At 36.3% G+C, this 17,031-nt stretch overlaps 3 protein-coding genes, 2 long non-coding RNA genes and 1 other non-coding gene across 11 annotated transcripts in view; 3 read left to right on the top strand and 3 right to left on the bottom strand.

Annotated features, from left to right (window-relative positions):
- SNF4Agamma (SNF4/AMP-activated protein kinase gamma subunit) overlaps positions 1-4,262 on the bottom strand; it is a 134,364-nt gene extending 130,102 nt beyond the window's left edge. Inside the window, exons 1-2 of one of the 3 annotated variants that reach the window (XM_043432232.1) lie at positions 3,510-4,262; positions 2,656-3,099 (exon numbers count right to left, since the gene is read on the bottom strand). The gene's annotated coding sequence lies outside the window, so the exon portion shown is untranslated. Of the gene's footprint in view, positions 1-2,655 lie in introns of all 3 variants that reach the window. The other 2 variants (XM_043432240.1, XM_043432247.1) reach the window with 2 other exon arrangements.
- A 956-nt stretch (positions 4,263-5,218) lies between these two features.
- Positions 5,219-11,102, top strand: AsnS (asparagine synthetase). The gene is made up of 11 exons (XM_043417484.1): positions 5,219-5,331; positions 5,585-5,882; positions 6,282-6,441; positions 6,532-6,657; positions 8,316-8,552; positions 8,636-8,810; positions 8,893-9,122; positions 9,195-9,322; positions 9,904-10,193; positions 10,315-10,549; positions 10,629-11,102. The coding sequence occupies exons 3-11, from the start codon at positions 6,316-6,318 to the stop codon at positions 10,789-10,791; spliced, it is 1,710 nt and encodes a 569-aa protein (XP_043273419.1). The 5' UTR covers positions 5,219-5,331; positions 5,585-5,882; positions 6,282-6,315; the 3' UTR covers positions 10,792-11,102.
- LOC122409730 (uncharacterized) lies at positions 10,283-16,314 on the bottom strand. 2 transcript variants are annotated; one of them, XR_006260744.1, is made up of 4 exons: positions 16,109-16,314; positions 15,810-15,972; positions 15,571-15,718; positions 10,283-10,744 (listed from the first exon to the last, which is right to left on the bottom strand). It is a non-coding gene; the product is annotated as an uncharacterized lncRNA (long non-coding RNA). The 2 variants fall into 2 exon arrangements; XR_006260742.1 differs by lacking the exon at positions 16,109-16,314 and having other exon boundaries at positions 15,810-15,980.
- On the bottom strand, positions 11,368-11,440 carry TRNAR-CCU (transfer RNA arginine (anticodon CCU)). The gene has a single exon. It is a non-coding gene; the product is annotated as a tRNA-Arg (tRNA).
- On the top strand, positions 11,431-15,163 carry LOC122409705 (polypeptide N-acetylgalactosaminyltransferase 35A-like). 3 transcript variants are annotated; one of them, XM_043417473.1, is made up of 7 exons: positions 11,431-11,804; positions 11,986-12,337; positions 12,863-13,544; positions 13,637-13,754; positions 13,898-14,383; positions 14,458-14,589; positions 14,669-14,858. In XM_043417473.1, the coding sequence occupies exons 2-7, from the start codon at positions 11,986-11,988 to the stop codon at positions 14,723-14,725; spliced, it is 1,827 nt and encodes a 608-aa protein (XP_043273408.1). In that variant the 5' UTR covers positions 11,431-11,804; the 3' UTR covers positions 14,726-14,858. The 3 variants fall into 3 exon arrangements, with proteins under 3 accessions (XP_043273408.1, XP_043273389.1, XP_043273396.1); XM_043417454.1 differs by having other exon boundaries at positions 11,651-11,804; positions 14,683-15,163; XM_043417461.1 differs by having other exon boundaries at positions 11,652-11,804; positions 11,986-12,334; positions 14,683-15,163.
- Positions 15,993-16,738, top strand: LOC122409735 (uncharacterized). Its single transcript, XR_006260747.1, has 2 exons — positions 15,993-16,156; positions 16,398-16,738. It is a non-coding gene; the product is annotated as an uncharacterized lncRNA (long non-coding RNA).
- Positions 16,739-17,031: the final 293 nt, after the last annotated feature.

The raw sequence follows: 17,031 nt of genomic DNA, 5'->3' as shown, positions 1-17,031 counted from the left end.
ATTCATTCAGTAAAGCATGATCTTTCTGGAATAGACTTGAATTTGGGGGCTTGAAAAAAGTTACAAAGATCGAATCATCGTAAAGTCGCATGAATTTTTTGGGGTTCGGTGAATCAGAGAATTTTGTTGCACTCTATAATGAAGCAAATTTTGACGTTATGAAATATTCTGTTTCTTCATTTTTTCAGTGTTCCTGCGTATTTCCTTCTGGAGTCGTTTGAACTCTCCCATCGCCAGCACCTCACTTTTGTGCCCCACTTCTCAACATTCCTATTTCCGTTCTATCGCAAATATTAAATCTCAAAAATTTCCCTAGAGAAAAAAAGGTTGAAACAAGTACATTGATGGTCCCTTGTTTCTTGATCATATCACAAAAAATGTAAGAAAAAATCATGAAAAAACATTATATTTAAAAAAATACAAATCTGTCGTTATTTTGTGAAGTGAAAAAAAATTCAAAACGTGAAATATGAGAAACCGAAAAATCGTGCTTTTTACGATTTACGATTTCGTTCCATTACAAATATTATTATCGCAGAGCCGTCATATTCCTCCAAATATTTCTACTCCGAAATGAATGCCTGCTCCAAAGTGTCCCTCCGGCTGAATAATAATCATCCCAGAGCCATCATATTTCAGGGCAGACATTTTTTGAAGCACATTCGACGCTCTATGAAAATATTTCTGCTCGGGAATTATTTCAAAGCGAATCCTATTTGAGGGTGGAGTGAGTTTGGAGTAGCATAAAAAATGGAGATTTAAATATCCATGAAAATATAAACAATTCGTATGCAAAAGCAGTTGAACGGTTTATGTGCTTAAAAATCTACCAAGTCTGGTCGTACGAATAATTTTCATGGAAATTCTTTCTGGCATATTTCCCGAATTTCTTGTATAATAAAATCGATGTTAAAATACACTGCATATGCATATGAATTAAAAAATGTTCTATGATGAAAACATTCGCGAATATATTCACATTCGCGAGTGCTTTCAACTGAATTATCTCAACTGTATGCCTCGTCACGAACCACAAACTTGAGCATTCTGCTTATGTACTACCGTCATGTCCAAGCTCTTCGTTGAGTTCCGGATTAAATAAAATCGTAGATTCGTCTCTGTCACGAGGCCCTGGAAAATCTTGAAATCATTCTGAAAATGGTAATTATTTTGAAAATCTGAATAACACAGCTTGCTTTTTCATTTTTGTCTCCAGAAGAACGTTAAATGAAAAAAGCGAGCTCCGAGTGTGAACCCAACTGCTTTCACCGAGTTCTTGACCTGACTCTTCGTGAGATAAATTACGCGGATGACCTTGAGCGCGCTTGGTGGCACTTTTTTTATCACAAGCACGAAAGCTTCCGGTCGTCAGATATTAGAGGACGACGTGACCTTCGAGAAAGGAATTGACTACCAGATTTGAGATTTTCAAACATTTAGAAGATTCCGTTAATTTTGTAGAGCTGAGTGAACAAAGGTTCTCGATAGCGGGTTTCGATGTTGTTGAATTATTGTTTTCGTCGTCGTTTCACTGCGAGAATACGAGTGCGTGAAGCGTAAATCAACAATTCCGGTTTAATCTGGTCTGCGAATGGCTTCCAATACGAATAAAAACAAAGTGGTTTTCAAAGAAACGTCCAAATTGGCAGCTTTCTAGTAAACACTAAAAGCCATTTTTTCCAATAAAATTATAAATTGTACCTTAAATAACGAGCAAAAAAAAGACACCGCGCAGGAAAAAAAGGACCTCGAGTTCAGTCATTTTTGATCAACTCCATTTGGTTGTTTGACACCACACCATTTCGAGGGGTATGCGACAAGAAGGAATAAAAAAATTAGTCCGTTTGTGTACACAAACATTCTTTACATGTGAAGTGACGACAGCGACCGCAGCAACGGTTCAAAGACTCTTGAATAACCTTGAAAGAGAGAACATAGATTTCGTTCTCTGGTGTTCCCCAAACCGCGCCTTAATTCGATTTTTCAAATGAAAAACAAGTGAAGACGAATTTAAATAGCAATAATACTTCCAAGTGTCCAAAATGGCCGTAATATCATTACATTATTCGTCAGATTCCATGAACACGTGGTACCCTAGCTCGCACTTCTTGAGAAACAGTATTAATGAGGTCCGAGGTCACCCTCGAGGTACACAAGATGTAAGGCGGAAAACAAAAACAGTGGTGAGAGAACGATGCTGAAGTTTCCAACGTTGGAGCCCAACGAAATGATCTAAAAAACTGTCCAATAATTCCAGCAATTCTCCAATTTATTTCCAGTCGAATTTGTACTTTGTATTTTTTCAATCTACACAATTATGATTCGTGAAATAAAAAAAACTGATGGATAAATCATTTTATTTTCATTCATTTCGTTGGACTCCAACGTTGGAAACTTCAGCGTCGTGGTGAGAGACGGTTGGGCAAATCAAACGGTGAGATCTCGAGTAACGAATTATTTAATGAGGTAACGATTCGTAGTCGTCATGGGCAGATTCGATTTAGCAACTTTGCATCAAAGCCTGAATTCTACTGGAAACTACCCAATGAATTTTTCACTTTTTTCACTTTTTCTCGAGCCTATTGTGGAATAGTGACAAAAATAAAACAACAATTGTAACGAATATAATCAACGAAATCCAAGGAAAGTGTTTACCTTGAATTCAGCGGCGTGTCGTTCTTCCAAGCAATTCTTCTCTCCTTTGTTTAAAAAAAAAACGAAAACTCGCGAAGCACTTTACAGGAGAAAATAATAAAATATTTGAAAGCACGGAACACACTTGACTATTTTCCTTCTCCTCTGGAGCACTGAAATTTTACCTTAGACCCGAACTCGCGTGTCAAACAGAAATAAATTGACGTAGCGATTTTTGGCTGTAAGATGGCGCACTGTTCGGTTCGTCACTATCCCGATATTCACTTGACTCTTTTTCGAAAGATTTAGCCCTAACTTCTCAGTCACTAATACCGCGATTGAACGATCCGAATACCCGTTTGGGCTGTGTGCTCCATTTAAAAATGTTACTTCACTTATAATCACTCAAAATCGCAGCGATTTTTAGGCCGACTGATGTAAGGCAGCCCTTGTATCTCTTGGCACCTATTTCGAGACGTGATTAACTTTTTCCAAATTCAAATTCTTGAAACGAGTTACTATGTGGCAATGAAACTGAAATTTCAGCCTCTACAACTTATCCGGCAATTCTTTTGGTTTGATAAATTTTAATTATTTGATCATTGCAGTATTTATGAAAAATTTGATCTATTTTATAATCGAGACAACTACAATGGAAATTTCATAAATCATACGGAGCAATTTTATTGTCCAACTGAACAGATTTTGATTTATAAATTAAGTAAAATGGCGTAAGTTACGAATGAAAAATGATGCGAAAATTGGATAAATTTCTCTTAATATTGACCTATTGGCTAAAATATTTTGTAACGAGGAATACGAATGAATTTAAAGCAACTTTGGCATTTGGTTTCGTGGCATAGCACAAGGGCTACCTTAAAAAAGAATACTAAAAGTTAAAGCCGGCCGGCTTTCAAATTTCCCTCGCATCACGCAAAACCGTCTGGCAGCAGCAGCGACAGCAGCCCCGGCCGGAGCCTCGCAAACCCCTCACGAGGCTTGTCATTGCGAGAGCTTTTTTTTGAATTCCCGTTGAAAATATTTTTTTTTTATTCTTTAGTTTCTCACCACAAACGATCGTAGCACTACTCCAATTAGAACCTTCGTTCATGTCGCGAAACCACCAAGGGTAAAAGGAGAAATCAAGGGCGGAATGAAATTCAGCTGCGGCAGATTTTTTTATCCTTTTTTCCGCACTACTGGAACACTCTTCGCATAACGTGTAAGGGGTACACTTTTTCGTCTCTTCCCACCCCCCCTTTTTCATTCGTAGAACAGATAAACCGTTTATTTTTATGCTTGTTTTTCATAAACTCAATCACACGATCCAACCACTCGCTGATCCACTACGAGCTTACCCTAGATTCTTCTAGTAATATTTCTTCTGATGTCAAGAGTGATTTCATGTGTGTACGTGTGTGTATATATAAAGGGAGCTATTTTCCTTGTATTTTGTAATAAACCAAGGATAGATTAAAGGAAAGAGCGAACTCTAAGGACTGTGTGTGCACGGTGGCTGGGATAACGTGATTCGGGCCACGGGTTTCCGGTGGTCGATCGCGTTGGCGCACTCGTAACCGGGTGTGAGAGCGTGCAAAACACGCACATCCTTACGCGAGCCCTGGCGAGAGCCGACTAACCAGAAACCAGAAGTGTGACGAGTGTGACTTCTGCTCAATTGTCAGAAAGAGAAGCCGACAGAGAGAGAGAAAGAGCGCGAGAGAGAGGGAGCAAAGGAAGAAGGGGGCGAAGGAGCCTTTCGCTCCGCTCGCGCCGCGCAGCTATAAAGGCGAATTCACAATGCGGTCTCCGTGGTTTATGTCGTTTATGTACCGCGGGAAGGAATATGGAACAAAATAATAAAAAAAACAGGAATAAGGAATTCATAATGCACGGAAAATTTTTAAAAATACATTTCTCAAAGATTTCAAAGAAATAAGTTGTACAACGATTGAATAATTGAAGGGCCCACATATGCGTGATTAACCTTATTGTATGAAACTAAGTTTTATGAGAGCGATAATTCGTCAAAACTTTCTTACCACCCAATCTTAATTTTACATAGCAGACATTTTATTCCACTTCAATTGTCAAAAACTTCTGCCTTGTAAACAGCTGACAACAAAATTGCAATACGATTTCAAAATATTGAAAAATTCTCTAATGGATATATGTGAATAATTTGCTTATATTAGATGGTTTTTCGAATGATATATGTTGCAACTCCCAATGTGGGTAATCTATAAAAGTATTGAACGACAATTCAATAAATTACCGTTAAATTACCGGATAAGTGTAACGGCTGCACAATTCAACATACGAATTATTGAAACAACAAATTCTTTTTTATTTCCCGTTCACTGCTCCTCACGTCGTTTCTTTATTACCCCTTCTTATATACCCTTGTGTGAACACCTTTATGGTCATACGTTAGGAAAAAGGGAGAACGTAATAAACAAAGAGAACAAGAAAAAGATGCAAATAGCTGACTGTACACGAGGCTCATGCTGCGTGAATTTTCACAAACAGCTGGGCTCTGTGTTCCTCTCCAACATGGCGCATCTTTTTTTATACAGCGCCACTGTCGCTTTTGCGGCGAAATTCCGAAGCTCAGTGGCACTGCTTATACATCGTGTAAACAATGTGGTTTTTTTACATCTCTCACATCAAGTATCCAATTTATTAGTTCATACCATGGTAAATATTTTCTACAAAATTGATAAGGAAAACTCAAAATCATATCATTTCATATGGTTACTTGTGCAACTGAACTATTATATTTATTTAACATCATTATATCATTGCCATCGTGAGCACGTGGCATATTTATTTTCTCTTTCAAATCTCAATTTCGTTATTTATTCCCGGAACGTACCGTTAATCGTTCATTCGTACATTCGTTGAGTCGTGAAATATAAATAATGTTACAATTTTTTCATTTTATACACAGCCCAACCATCAGCGCCCTCGTCATGTTTTTTTAGACGTAAACGCTCGCATTATTGCGTCAGCGTTACACCGATGTTGACTGGGAACGTCCACGCCGAAAAGTCCACATGCTAGCAGTCTCAAACGTGTATACATGCCACATGCCACGTTTGTGAAGACCCTGCAGCCGTCAGTCTCGGACCGACAGCTGTGTCGTACAGTTGACAAAACTGCGTCCGGAGATAATCTTTTGAATTCTTGGGAAATCGACAGGTTTAATTATAAAAAAGCTCAATTGTTTCTGAAACGACATCAAAAAGGTATTCATCATTCAATTTTTTCTCATCTTTGAAATTCGACAAACCACTTTAATGAAAATAATTTCTACACAATATTTGGCAGCATGGTATGAAAAAAAAATAAAACATATTTTCATTTTTTATTTTTGCCGAATTTTCAATCGCCAAATTGGAAGCAAGTTGAATCGATCTTGTGCTGAAAACGTATTTTTTTATTTTTTTATGAAAGTAGTAATTACAGCTCGAATACGTCCTACCTCAAACGAGGGCTGTTATTATCGTGAGAACTTTGTTTTTCTTCATTAGGGAAATATTCCGAATGACGAAACATGGCTTTTTTTTTAATGTTGTCCTGTAATGTACTCTCATCGTATTTCAGGGTGCTCCAGTTACCCTATTAATTTGTAAATTTTTCTACAGAGCTTTGTCAACATCACTTACAAGCGTTTGCACGATGTGTGGAATTTGGTCAATTTTCGGTGTTGAGGGAGACTCGTTAATGTGCGCGTGTAATCAGTTCAATAAAATATCCCACAGAGGGCCAGATGCTCTGAGAATCGAATACGACAAACGAGTCAAGGTCAGTTGAATAAATTTAAATTTCAATGAAAAATATTATTTGATCAGATGTCCGAAGATTATTTCAATGTCACCTAAAAAATTTTTTCAGAATGGATTTCTGGGATTCCATCGGTTGGCAATTATTGACAGCCTTTGTGGAATGCAGCCTATGAGGCTCAGCAAGTATCCCAACTTATTCCTTCTTTGCAACGGAGAAATTTACAATTTCAAAAAGGTAAAGTAATTTTAATGAGTTTTATCATACGTTCTTTATTGATATTTCGTTCGGAAATCTCACCTCAATTCATTATATTCAATTCAACTTAATCTCCAATCACTTATTGATTGGAGAATACTACAACAAGTTTCGATCAATGAATTATATTCGTGTCCACGAATATCGAAAATAAAGAGATTCAATAGAAGTGAAAACAGCACAATTAGAATGAAAAATGTCGAAAAGAAATTGATTGAAAATAAAAATTAGTCTCGTTGATCAATTTCATTGACAGCATTATTTCGGAAATCCCTACTTTGATGAAATTATATCCCAATTTACCGGAAAAAACGCATTTCTATTCCAAATTAATTACTGACATTCTCGGACTTTCTCGAACTGCGTTCAATATCAATCTCTCCATTAAGTAGAAACTGTCTTAACCGCAAAGCTTTTACTTTTGGCGATGGTAAAGTTTTTAAATTTTGAACTACAATTGGAAAAAAAAACGATAACACGGATAAGACCGTTTATTTATTCTACTTCGCAAAAATTTGATGTGCCCTTCGTACCGGGTGACCCAATTTGCTACAACGTGTGATGGAAATAAAGTAGTGATAATCTGTATTCGTGCTTCTCTGCCAAAGATATACAGGTCAAAATCGAGTAATGATAAATTTCGATACGATTTATCTTATGTACTAATGTTGTAATTTACACTTTGTTTTCACAAAACCTGCAACGGGGTCAGAAATTACTGCAATCTTCTGTTAAGCATAAAACGTTTCTCGTATGTCATTAAGGGGTCTCATTATGCTCAATTTTCACTGTATTTTGATAACGAGTGCAGAAGAGAAAAATTCTATCAAGGCATCACTGGATGGATAGCCCAGCCGATAAATTGTACCTGATCGGAATTTCCGTACTTCGTGATGCAATAAAAATCTGAAAAAAATCAGCAACATTTGGAAAGTTATGAATTACAATTATCAATAATAACATTGCCCAAGAGTTATTAATAAATTGTTTAAATAAATAATTTTTTAACAATTTTACAGTAAACCCTTGTTTTTTTACGAATCGAATGTGCGCATTTTTCTGAATGCTCATGATTTTTTTCAGATTTTTCGTGGATTTTTGAAATTCCCTTTTTTAAATTTTTTAAGTGGCTCTATTTATACATTTTTGATCGAGTAACCTTGAGACTTTTCAAAACTGATGGTAAATATGTCTTCTAAAACATATCCAAAATTCAAATTTTTCAAAATTTTTTCAAGAAATTTCAAAAATCCACGAAAATTCTGAAAAAATTCATGAGCATTCGGAAAATACACACATTTGATTCGTAAAAAAAAAACAACAGGTCACCGCAAAATGATTGAATAATTAATTGTTTAAAAGATTTGTTATTAACTTTTGGGCAATATTATTATTGATAATTGTTGTTCATAGCTTTTCAAATGTTGTTGAATTTTTTCAGATTTTTATTGCATCACGAAGTACGGAAATTCCAATCAGATATAATTTTTGGTCGAGCTATCCATCCAGTCATACCTTAAAACAAAAATCGTTTTGATCTCGCTGCAGAGCCTTGAAGGTTCAAGCATCGAAAGTTGAATTTGAGGTTTTGAAAAATGGAAATTTGCTTGTGATTAAAAAATTTTTAATTCTACTAGACGATAGAGCAGCACGATTACGACTACGTAACAAAGTGCGACGTCGAGATATTGTTGCATCTGTATGCAAACGGTGGAGCCGAAAATGTGGCCAACAACCTGGACGGTGTATTTGCATTTTGCTTGCTGGACATTGAAAAACGAAGGATCTTAATTGGACGAGATCCTTATGGCGTCAGGCCGTTGTTCAGACTGCGCGGAAACAATGGAGAATTGGGCATCTGCTCGGAGAGCAAGGTGAGATAAAATCATTTATTCGTTATTATGTCTTTGAAATTTGGAAAAAACGCTGAGAACTAAGAGATCGAACATTATTTCAGGGTCTTGTGGGAATCGCAAAAGAATTCCCTGGTGAATGGAACCTCGAACCTTTTCCACCAGGGCACATTGAGCAGTATCAATTGAGTGGAGACGGCAAAACGAAACTTATGAAGAGTGTGTGTTACCACAAACCAGGAGACAAACCGTCGTTCCAAGTTTCAATTCCATGGAACAGTTCGTACCAGATGATAAAATTTTTATTTCATTTTTGTATTTCACTCGACGATAAACTGTTTGCATATTTTTATTTACTCAGGTTTAAGCAACTCGGATGTGCAAGAAAACGTAAGAAAATTACTGTCGTCCGCTGTTGAAAAGCGATTGATGGCCGACAGAAGAATCGGCTGTTTATTGTCGGGGGGTTTGGACTCTAGTTTGATATCGGCGTTGCTCGTAAAACTTGCCAAATCGAAAAACTTGCCTTACAAAATTCAAAGTTTCGCCATCGGCATGGGCGACAGTCCCGATATCGTTGCTGCTAGACAGGCGCGTATTTTATATTTTCGTCACGACGGATGAAGAGTTTGTTTTATTCTCCTTTCAATTTTCGATTTTTAGGTCGCAGATTTTATCGGAACCGAACACCACGAGATCATTTTTACGGCGAAGGACGTTGCCGACGTTTTAGACGACGTCATATACTCGCTCGAGACTTTTGACATTACGACAGTTCGGGCATCCATAGGGTGAGCGCAATCAAAGTAATATTCACATTTCATCTGGAAATTTATTATTCGCCAGAGAAAAACGAAGATTCAATCGGTTTTAAAGGTGAAAAACGAATTTGAAAACAGAATGCTGCGCTAAATCCGTGAGTTGGTCGTGGAACGAAAATTTTTATCTTGCATACGATTTATTTATGGTTCTCGACGATCATCAATACTTTTCGGGGCAGGGGAACTTCAATCTTTGATCTATTTTTCTACTAATTGCGCCAATCATTTATTCCTGTTCCCCGTTAACCGAAAGAGATTGAAAACTTGATTGTGTCCATTTGAAATTCAATCGCAATGATCGTTTGTACTCTCAATTACAGAATTTGCAAACAATTTCTACCGAAATCAAAAGTCATTTACCAAAGAAATTTTGTTGGATCATTCATTAAGGGAAAATATGAGTGTGCAAAAAATCGATTTTTTTTGCTTAAATAGTTTTGGCCTTTAAGAATATGCTCATTTTTCAGCTTGTCCCACTGATATTCCCTCGTAAAAGAATTTATGATAGATAAACTGGTTATTGAATCTGTGCCTTGAAACATTATTTTCAGAATGTACATACTTTCTCGTTACATAAAACGCAACACGGAAACAACAGTTATATTCAGTGGTGAGGGTGCCGATGAGTTGGCTCAAGGCTATATATACTTCAGAGATGCCCCGAACTCAAAAGATGCACACGATGAATCTCTCAGATTATTGAAAGACATTTACCTCTACGATGGTTTAAGAGCTGACAGAACGACCAGTGCCCATAGTCTAGAGCTCAGAGTTCCATTCCTAGATCTGCAATTCACTAATTATTACTTATCCCTCGATCCTGAGATGCGAAGGCCAAAGGGTATGTCACTGATGAATATTGCACATGAAAAAATGCAGCGTTTCAAATTTGCCATCATTTCATGGAGCCTCGATAAAGAAATCTTGAAGTTCCATTATTCATTTTGTTTATTTATCCAAAGACGGAGTGGAGAAGCATTTGCTGAGGTCATCGTTCGACGGAATAAATTTACTGCCACAAAACATTTTATGGCGACACAAGGAAGCCTTCAGCGATGGTGTAGCGTCAATAAAAAAATCTTTGTTCCAAATCATTCAAGAAATCGTTGAAGAAAGAGTTCAAGACTCTGACCTGGAGAAGGCTCCAGTTACGTTTCCGCATTGTACACCAAAAACGAAGGAAGCTTATTATTACAGGTATTTTGTGAACGTTGTTAAATTGCAGTTTCAGACGATTTTTCCCCGTTGACGTGTTCACTATCCTCATGATTTCCAGGCGAGTTTTTGAGCAGCATTTTGGTGGATACGCCGAAAGTTTCATTCCGTACTATTGGATGCCACGCTGGGTCAAGGGAATCACGGATCCATCGGCACGGTTCATAAAGCATTATGCTGCAGAGGAAAAACAATCTTTGAACGGAAAAACTGAACTTGCCTAATTAAAAACCAGACGGAGCTCCGAAATTAACTAATTATTCATTTTCCGATAGCCCAATCGTGATTGGAGCCATTAGAAGCACATAAACTGTTAGTGTTCAAAATTTCAGAATTTCTGTCAAAGCAAAGAGTTAAAGTTCATTCCCAATATATTATCATATTATTTACTAACAATCCAAATGAAAAAAAAAAATACATTTCGAAACTGTGCTTCGGATACTTGTGATTTATTTTTAAAGAAGTTACAGAGATATGTCTGAAGTTATAGCATATATTTGTTAAAAATAAACTTAAATAAAACTTCTCGAAAATATCGATTTTCCGATTTGGAAAATCCCATCCCACACCATAAATATTTACCTTCGACAATTCAACAGAGCAAAAATGATTGTTATTGATGTTACAAACAAAATGGAATTATAGATGTGATCGAAGGATAACAAACAATGTGTGTACGAATTGAAAAATGAGTTCAAATTCAGAGGTAAGACTTTTAACCGTATAAATGATAACAACGTTTATTACTCGTGAAGGTGTGAAAGAATAAAAAAGTAAAACAGTTTTCAAAAAATAGAGTGTACCCCTGGTGGGACTCGAACCCACAATCCCCGGTTTAGGAGACCGATGCCTTATCCATTAGGCCACAGGGGCGATAGTCAAGCTTTGCGATTTCTTCACTCAAGTTGCTGGCCCCAACCATTTTCTATGATTTGCCTATTTTTTTTCCAAGATTCTTAATAACTTAAAGCGAATTCCGTGACCAAACGAGACTGTTATTTTTATCTTCATACGTGAATTTGATAAGATTGTAAATGGAATTTATGGAATGCAGCTCTCGAAATCAGCTGTTCTTTTAAAATGGCGACGTCACCACTTGTCAGCAAGTGATGACATTTTTCGGTTTCACCGCGCGTACAAACCATTCGATGGTTGTGAATTAATCATGTGCTCACAAATAATTCGATAAACATTTTTTAATCATTGCAAAACGGTGTGTTTCGTAATAATTTTCACTGTGAGTTTATATTTTTTTACTCCAAAAATACTTCGTTTCTCGTCGTACGACGAAGCACTATATTTCAAAAGTGAAAAAGAAAAATTCATTACTTGTCAAAAGAACGATTGGATTTTGAAATAAATTTGTTTTTTTCTCAAGATTATTGTTAATTTTCTTTACGTTGAATTTGTTGTTTCAGATGATATCAACGAGATATGCATCTTTTATATCAGGCATTGCTATAGCCTCTGTGACATGGGCATTCAGCCTGTATCTGTATTCAAAATTGTCACAAAATACGAATCTCATTAACCCAACGGAAAAGGCATTCGACGTGTCCCGTTTTCTTAAGGAATCTGTATTTGATCAAAAAAACAATCATCACCATAACGGATTAGTGCAGAACAATAATATATATCATTTTGATAAAAATGATCTTGCCAAAGATGTTTACTACTCAAAAGGAGATAATGGCTTCAAAAACAGCAAAAAACTTGTAGACAAACTACAGCCAGTGCCGATTAAGCCATCGGTCACTCTTGGATATGGTAGTAGTTGAAATATCCAAATAATTTGTTGCACCGAGAAATTTTTACATTTATACCATTTTTGTCAATCACAACTCAACACTTTACAGTTTACTTTTCAATATTTCATTACAATATTGGTCAGATCACATTCTCCCAAATATTGACTCTAAATTAACTCAAAAAATGCTCATCAAAATATTCTGAATTTGATAGCCTCTGCATGGTCAAAACGATATCAATTCCTACATTATGTTTATAGCGTAAGATAAATATTGTTACATGAAAGTGGCAGTCAAATATAAAGATCTTTTTATTCACTAAACCATATTTCTGTCAGAAGCTGAATTTATATTTTACATACGACAAACAAAAACTTGGGGCAAAGCGTTTAACATCTTATGGCAGCCTAAATTTCTGAGTGAATCTGCAAGTAAATAAGTGTCCGTGATGCCATTGGATATATTCTTCACAACAAACATTATTTTTGCCCAAATCAATTTGGATGTATCTCTTGAGTACAAATTTTTACCCAAAATCATATTTTAGGTTTGGAGGAATTGGGTATGATACGCAACATGGAAGACCAGCGTAAGCATGAGGAAGGCTACAGACAGTATGCTTACAATATTCTTGTGTCAGATAATCTGAGCTTGCATAGGAAAATACCGGATACTCGTAATAAGCTTTGTTCGCAACAGGAGTATCCAAAAAACTTGCCAAATGTCAGTGTCGTCATATGTTTCTATAATGAGCACAATACCACATTACTTCGATCGGTTCATTCCATTCTTGACCGTACACCGACAAATTTATTGCATGAGATAATACTGGTGAACGACTACAGCGACAGTGAAGCACTTCAGGAGGAATTGACCAAATATGTCAATGAAAAATTTGATGGAAGGGTGAAATTATATAAGACAGAGAAACGAGAAGGTCTCATTAGGGCAAGAATATTTGGTGCTAGGAAAGCATCCGGCAAAGTGCTTATTTTTTTGGACAGTCACATAGAAGTTAACGAAATGTGGATCGAGCCTCTTTTGGCTAGAATTTCTACATCAAGAACCATCGTCCCAATGCCTGTTATTGATATTATAAATGCAGATACTTTTCAATACACCTCGAGTCCTCTCGTTCGAGGTGGCTTCAATTGGGGCCTCCATTTCACTTGGGAGAATTTACCCTCTGGTACACTTGTCAACAACGAGGACTTTGTCAAGCCTATCAAGTATGCCTTACAAATTTTAAAACTTCGATTTTTATTCATTTTCAAGAAAATGTGCACTATGAACTTCTTGTCGATCTTTCATTTTTCAACAGATCTCCAACTATGGCAGGTGGACTTTTTGCCATAAACAGAGAATATTTCTTTGAGCTTGGCGAGTATGATGCGGGTATGGAAGTTTGGGGTGGAGAAAATTTGGAAATTTCATTCAGGGTAAGGAATACCTTGCAGTTTTATTAACTTACTTACAAAAAAAATTAGTTGTGTGTGACTCTTTCTGAAAGTTATCTCTCCATCAATTCTTCATCCTTTGAAGTGATTAGTCTAATTTATTTATTGAAAAATAATATTTTCAGCTTTGGATGTGCGGTGGTAGTATCGAGTTGATTCCATGCTCTAGAGTTGGACACATTTTTCGATCACGACGACCGTACGGTTCGAACGACCCATCGACAATGTTAAAAAATTCTTTGCGCGTAGCTCACGTGTGGATGGACGAGTACAAAAAATATTTCATAAGAGATGTAAAAAATATTGATTACGGTGATATCTCAGATCGCCAATCGCTCCGTGAACGTTTAAAATGTCAAGATTTTGCTTGGTACCTTTCGACCATTTATCCAGAATTGCAATTGCCTGATGGAACGATGCAACATCAGAAAGAGAAATCAGCTAAGATAGAACAACGACCAATGCAGCCTTGGCACTCGAGAAAGAGAAATTACACTGATCAATATCAGATTCGCCTTTCTAATAGTAATCTTTGTATACAAAGTGAAAAAGACGTTAAAACAAAGGGAGGAAAATTAATTATGGCTGCTTGTCTTCGTGTCAAATCACAGGTGAATTTTTAGCCCTCACAATAATGAAGAAATAGATAAACAGAAAAATGTCAAGTCTTTTTTGTTTCGTTTAGATGTGGTACGAAACTGACAGGAATGAATTAGTTCTTGGCCAACTATTATGCATGGAAAGTAATGGTGGACCCCCAAAATTAGGAAAGTGTCACGAAATGGGGGGCAATCAAGAATGGCGACACAAAGGAACGGTGCGCATACGTTATATCAATTAATTTGTTATTTGTAATTTGTAGTGTTGTCTCTTCAAATTCACACAACTACTAACAGTATCCTATTTCCAGAGTGCCACACCAATCTACAATTTGGCAGCTGGAAAGTGTTTAGCTGTTTACACAACAGGTAAAAAGGCCCAAGTTGTAATGGATCTGTGTAAAAAAGATGATGCTTCAACAATATCATGGGACATTGTGCGATCCAAGTTGCCAAACAAAGATTTCAGATGACGTAGACAAAAAAATCGTCGTAAAAGGAATCGGCGCAATAGAGATTGGCTAGGTAGAGAATGGTGATCGTGAATTGAGAATATTCAATGATCTGAACTACTGATCAGAATTATCTGAATCAACTTGCAGCTTGCAGGAGCTTATAAATTTTATCAACCGAACTAAATCTTGGAATTTTGCATCGATGAGCTATAGGTTTCCGTCCTCTGTGTTCAGAGTCCTCAAAGACTTGATCGCTCTCATTTTATATTGAATAACTGTTTTTATACATCTCGATTATATCGTTGCCAAATAAAAGTTTTTGCTTGTGATAGTGAAAGAGAGGGCTTTCTTGTATAATTTTTCACAGAACTAGAGCCATGACATTTCTTACGTCATGTTTTGAGACAACAGGTTACAACATTGTTTTGTCATTTCACTGTCACTGAGGTAACAAGTGATATGTGTTCAAATAGAAAATCATTCGTCATCGATGTATGAATATAGGATGTGTGTGTGTATGTTGCAAGCACATTTTTGAAGAAACGTCCTGATAAAATTAAGACACAATTTCGAAGATATTGTCAGAGTACACAGAGTAAATTAAACATTGAAAGCAACAAGGATTTGAGTATAATTAAAGTATCATCATTAATTCAATAGAAAATATTGAAGAAAAGATTAGATATAACCATATGAAAGAGAAACGATTTCAATGAATTCTTTCAATCGGAAAAAACTACTTACCCCAGTGCGCACATTTAGTTTGCTTCCTTGTGAAAGACAAAAGCATTCGAATGTTGCTAATTCTCTCGAGTAACCGTTCGTGACCTTCACGACCATGTTTACTGCAGTCTGTCAGAATGATGGTAATTTTTCTTAGATCTCGAAACATCTGAAATTCCGCACGTCGCACGCGATAATAAAACGATTAGGATGTACGACACATCGTTGCAACGTAGTGTCAATAAACGCTTTTTCATTACCTTCTCATTTTTTAATTTTTAATCAACGAAGGCGACATTTATAGGTTGGTACTGAGCAAATATTCATGAATTGTCAATGCAAGTCTCGTTCTTCTAAGAGTTTCCTTGTGTTGCAAATAGTTGTGTATAACTTGAAAAAATTATCACTCGTTCTTTTGATTAGCTGCAGATAAAGAAACGAATATCAACAAAACTTTCAAAAACAATTCGCAAAGACTGATGGGAAATCAAGATGGTAGCGCCCATTTCAAACATGACTTTTCGTCACAATTTGTTGCATATTCTGAACTAGTGAGTACCAAAGGTGTCAATTGCACCACAGATAACCACCGAACAAACACCGAAAGGTGAGATTCTAATTTTAGTTATCACGTTAATGCCTGTTTTCTCCAACGTTAATCCGAGTTTAAACTCGGTTCATCCTATCTCGTAACTATATGAAAAAAATTGAACTGAGTTTGAACCGCGTCGGAGAAACGGCCATAAGTTTATGGAGGTCACAAAAACTCCGATTTGGACATCTCCCTTATTTTTATCCCTCCGACTCAAACTCGGTCGGTAAGATAGTCATCCTTCTTTCTTTTTCAGGGGAAAACAACATCGCCCCTACAATTTTCTACTTTACCATCATAAGTTCGGGTAGTACAGAAGTTATCAACTCAATTTTATCGATGTGGTCTGTCACATGGTGGAGAGCTGTTGATAGCAATTTAACCAAATAATTGATTATTGTGCTAGAATTTAAATCCGGTAGTTTTTTCATTATTATATTCTTCGTTTTATAGTGAAGTTTTACGATTCGCTAGAATTGTTTTAGTTCTAGTTAAGTTCGGTAGGAATGTTTCAGACAGCTTATTTATCGACTGTTGGTCACAACTTCTTGGTTTTTCTCATCAGATTACAATAAATGTTGCTATTAATACGCGTAATAATGATTTTTTAATACCAATTATTACATTTTCTCAATTATACACAACATCCACATATTTTTCCTCTGCATGTTGTCAAGACTTCCGGTATAACCGTTGCAAATTTTGGTTGCTATCGCTACATCGCGATAAAATTTATCGAATTAACAGTCTATTGGTGAGAAAGCACGAACATTTTCTGGGTGTTTTATCGAATTATTGGAATATTTAAAAACTACTTCGATCATATTTCATTAACATCTGAATAATGTCAGCAAGTCGAAATATTCGTAAGAAAAACCAGCTGAGTGAAG

This window comes from Venturia canescens, chromosome 1 (assembly GCF_019457755.1).
Source record: "Venturia canescens isolate UGA chromosome 1, ASM1945775v1, whole genome shotgun sequence".
NCBI classification, from domain to species: Eukaryota; Metazoa; Arthropoda; class Insecta; order Hymenoptera; family Ichneumonidae; genus Venturia; species Venturia canescens.
This window is presented reverse-complemented; position numbering and strand designations above follow the sequence as displayed.

Excerpts from the sequence above, each read along its gene's own strand:
- AsnS (XM_043417484.1), top strand. The coding sequence starts at position 6,316 with ATGTGTGGAATTTGGTCAATTTTCGGTGTTGAGGGAGACTCGTTAATG. Across the intron at positions 6,442-6,531 it reads AATACGACAAACGAGTCAAG|AATGGATTTCTGGGATTCCA; the intron begins GTCAGTTGAATA and ends AAATTTTTTCAG. Across the intron at positions 6,658-8,315 it reads AAATTTACAATTTCAAAAAG|ACGATAGAGCAGCACGATTA; the intron begins GTAAAGTAATTT and ends TAATTCTACTAG.
- LOC122409705 (XM_043417454.1), top strand. The coding sequence starts at position 11,986 with ATGATATCAACGAGATATGCATCTTTTATATCAGGCATTGCTATAGCC. Across the intron at positions 13,545-13,636 it reads GACTTTGTCAAGCCTATCAA|ATCTCCAACTATGGCAGGTG; the intron begins GTATGCCTTACA and ends ATTTTTCAACAG. Across the intron at positions 14,384-14,457 it reads GTCTTCGTGTCAAATCACAG|ATGTGGTACGAAACTGACAG; the intron begins GTGAATTTTTAG and ends TGTTTCGTTTAG.